A 3,809-nucleotide genomic window follows, 5' to 3' on the forward strand; every position below is an offset into this window, starting at 1 on the left:
TTTCGATAATGATCTACATTATTTTTAAAGCTATCACAATTCCCTGATGTTATCTTAATTGAAACAACATCAAGCTATCTTCTTGCATTTTCATCCCTTGGCCGAATCTTGCAACTTCCACAAACAAGGGACGATAGTTTGAAAAAACTTTAGTCTTTTGTGTAGGCCTACAAAAAAGACTCCGTAAAAAAGTACGGATTTACCTAGCGAAACTTCCAAATAGCGGCACATCTGTTGAAGAAATTGTAATATGATGACTTCAATGTGAATGCGATCTTCTGGTCTAAAAAACATTAAAGAATTAGCTGAATAAACCTGAACCATGGTCTTGCATGTTCCTGCTTGGCAACACGGCGATTTCGAATCCGGAATCTGCTAGGCTTATCTTCCAAGCTTCGCTTGATAGAATCACCTTTCCCTCATTTTGAAAGTAAACCCATGTTTCCGGTTCATAAAAAAGGAGGTTAGAAGAGACGACAATGACTGATCAATCGCTTGTCAGAGCTTTCCGTTTTCGATGTTTTAAGGAATATATTCCGAAACAGAATTCTAAGTTCTCGTCAACTGTTCGAAATTCAACGGCTAGAATACGCTGCCTGCATTTTCTTTTATGCCCGACAGGATTTCAGTCGAGCGACTCTCTACAAGTCTATGTAATTCTTGTTCTCAGAGTCGAAGTGTACCGACTACATTCTTTTGGATCGTTCTTTGGATCACTTTGCCAAGGGGGTTGTACAGTTTAAAGTAATGCCTGACCTGCCATCACTCGGTCAGGTCTGCTTTCATTAGGAAGTTTACGAGGATACTCTTCATCCAGTTGGCAGAGAATGTTGCAAAGCAAGGATTTTGAAATTCAGAGTTGTAGGATAAGAGGTAGATGACAGCACTTTCTGCAGTTGTAATTCCAGAATTCAACGAATTTAATAATCTGTGTCTGTGAGCCTTTCAACTCAATGACGCTGTTTCTTGCCATCAGCTTATCAGCCGTCTCGACCCTAAGTTTCGTTTCCACGATCGAAGGCAACGAAATTTATGGCATTTTTATTCTACGAGTCAAGTGATGAGCTTTTAAATTTCACCTCGTTAAACTAACTCCTGAAATCCCTCCAGGCTAGACATGTTACCTCGAATCAGCTGCGATCTAATCGCTCTTCGGAGCTCATTTGAACATACATTTCTTTCCCTTTCCGGAGTCTAAGTGAAATTTCACGGATCACGTCATGTGTTTAGCAAAATAAGCCCCAATGTGATAGAGTGATGATTTTCAGTATCTCGTATTTTGCGAATCGGAAAACGACTAACAGTTGAACAAACGACTTATTTAAGGATCAGGAGCACATGCTGATGAAAAATTTATTTCTGTACGTTTGTGAACAAAGAAAAATCGCTTAACGGCTAAAATATGTTAAATACTAAAGATTTGCATCTAAGTCGATATTAATATCTAATGAAGAATTTGTCCCTCCGCTTCCATTGCTGCCAGAGCAATTGTCATTTTTACTATCATAATAGTGTGTGCTTCTTTATTTTTCTTTTGAATCGACCATCCATTTAGTAGCAGTATACTCCCTAAACAACCTAGCGGCCTGATTGGACTCCTTCCGTGTATCGCCTGACCATACCTTCATGCATTCTGTCATTCTTAATCGTCAAAGTCGATATCCGAATCATCCGAAACGTAGCCACCGCGAATCGTCTTCTTTGAGTTGTAAGCCTGCTTCTTCTTTTTCTTATCATCTGGAGGTGTAAGCAAATCACCCTTAAAAAAGAAATGTTTGATAAGTTTATCGCAATTCGTGATGAAAAGACAAATGAAAATCTTACATTATAATCAATGGCCCCCGATTGTGCAATTCGCCACTCGAACATTTCGGTGCTGAAATCGTCACAGTTGCCCAGATCCGTGAAGCCGACGATGTAGTCCTTGGTTTTGCTGTCCTTGATAAGTGCTATGCTGGGGATAACCTTGATGCGCAGCCGCTGGGTCAAAAAGGGACACTTCTCGGCGTTAACCTTGCAAAATTTGGCTTCCAGATGCTTTTGGGCCAAAATTTTCAGATGCATATCGACAATCCGGCAGCGGGGCGTCGAGTCACGATAGAAGTGGCACACGATGTTCGCGGACTTTTTGCTTACCTCGAAAAATTCCTTCTCGTCGGCCAGTTCGCTGTATTCGCCGTGTCCCTGCAATATTGTAGAATTTACATAAGCCTGTCTGGATCTAAAGTGGGACCTTAAGAATAAATTATAAGTTCTTACCTTAACGGAAAATAAATTAACTTAAGTTTATGATCAAAGTTTGACTTAGTATCAGAGAATCATATCTGGCTGACTACAACATATGAATATAACGGTCAATGTCCTAGTCCCACCAACATTACTCTGCTACAAAGTACTGTCGATTAGAAAGTTATTTACAAATGGTTTTATTAAGGCATTTTACTTATAAAGTTTTTATGTGCCGGGAGTATAATAAGAAAGTGAAAATATGAAAAGTCTGCTGTATCCATTATGTCACGTTTCAACATGATTGGAAAACCTTTTAGGGTATTAAACTGACAATAGTCATAAGTGAGAGAGCTGCGCTCCAATTTTAAAAACTGTATACAGTTTTAAATATATTAAATATGAGTCCTTCACTTTTGGAGTGACTACAAAACAGACCAGATGTGTTTAATTTATTTCTTTACCGTCAATAAGATAACTCCCTAATTTATAAAATGTATCCTTCCTTCCTTTATAAAATGTATCCTATCCTTCCTATTCTGTTATTTGATTTGGTGGTTAACATAATTGGCGACGAGGATGGGATATAAGGAAGGATTACAATTCCGTAGACAACAAGTCCACGTATGACGTAATAAGATCCCTTTTCGAGTACCATAATAACTCGAACAGCACCTAAGTATTTTCAAATCCTTTCATTTTGCGCCTTTGGGAGTAAACTAACAGTTTCATAAATTATTCGCTCTTGATAAGTGGAAAGATTTAAAATCCAATAATAAAAAACGCTCTGTTAATAAAACGTTTCGAAAAACATGAATAATTGAGTACCTAATGTTAACAGGATTCCGTGGAAAGAAATTAGAAATAGGAAAACTTACGTTATTCTTCCATTCCTGCCGCTGGGCCGCCTGCTTTTTCATCTCCTGAATGCGCTGCTCTCGAAGCTTCTCCAAATCCTCGCCGCCGAGGCTGTCCAGCCGGGACAACTCGTTGTCCAGCTGCTTCTCCAGCTGAACGGCAGCCGAAATCAGATTGTTCTGCAACACTTGTTCCATGATCGGTACCGCAGCTATCTGAAATTTGGAAACCTCAATAATTTGATCTTGATACCGAAAACGAAAAAAGAATGGTGCAGCAGTGCAAGGAAAAAAAAATCTGACGTTCTCCACTGAAGATCGTTGATCGAGTGTGGGTTTCTGTTCATGATTAGCGGGGGCGTTCAAAGCTTTTGAGTTGCCGGAACTTTTCCTATGCAGGAGGCCTTGCTTTCAATAAAGTTATCTTTTATTTTTGTCATTTAAGGTGAAGTATTTGAAGGTTAATAGCGTTAAGCTTAAAGTCCCCCACGAGGCCCTTGGCCTAACTAGGCGTTTTTTGCACTTAAACCCGAAAGTTTCACGCTTAGTAGAGCGCACCAGATGGCTACTCTCTCATGCAGGGTTCTATCTCTCGACTTCTACAAAAACACTAGCACATGAGTCATGTTTAATGTTTAATCGTATGAAATAGCCACTTTCTAGAACTAACTCATGCTTTAGGTGAAGAAAATGAAATAAATTGATCAAACAAAACCGAAAGATACT

The 3,809-nt window shown here is 39.2% G+C and overlaps 1 protein-coding gene across 1 annotated transcript; it reads right to left on the minus strand.

Annotated features, from left to right (window-relative positions):
* Positions 1–1,317: 1,317 nt before the first annotated feature.
* On the minus strand, positions 1,318–3,392 carry LOC129760061 (thioredoxin domain-containing protein 9-like). Its single transcript, XM_055757637.1, has 3 exons — positions 3,105–3,392; positions 1,825–2,184; positions 1,318–1,759 (listed from the first exon to the last, which is right to left on the minus strand). Exons 1-3 carry the CDS (start codon positions 3,279–3,281, stop codon positions 1,643–1,645), a joined length of 654 nt encoding a protein of 217 aa, XP_055613612.1. The 5' UTR covers positions 3,282–3,392; the 3' UTR covers positions 1,318–1,642.
* Positions 3,393–3,809: the final 417 nt, after the last annotated feature.

This window comes from Uranotaenia lowii, unplaced genomic scaffold (assembly GCF_029784155.1).
Source record: "Uranotaenia lowii strain MFRU-FL unplaced genomic scaffold, ASM2978415v1 HiC_scaffold_397, whole genome shotgun sequence".
NCBI lineage: Eukaryota > Metazoa > Arthropoda > Insecta > Diptera > Culicidae > Uranotaenia > Uranotaenia lowii.

Excerpts from the sequence above, each read along its gene's own strand:
- LOC129760061 (XM_055757637.1), bottom strand. The coding sequence starts at position 3,281 with ATGGAACAAGTGTTGCAGAACAATCTGATTTCGGCTGCCGTTCAGCTG. Across the intron at positions 2,185-3,104 it reads GGCAGGAATGGAAGAATAAC|GGACACGGCGAATACAGCGA; the intron begins GTAAGTTTTCCT and ends ACAATATTGCAG. Across the intron at positions 1,760-1,824 it reads CGGGGGCCATTGATTATAAT|GGTGATTTGCTTACACCTCC; the intron begins GTAAGATTTTCA and ends TTCTTTTTTAAG.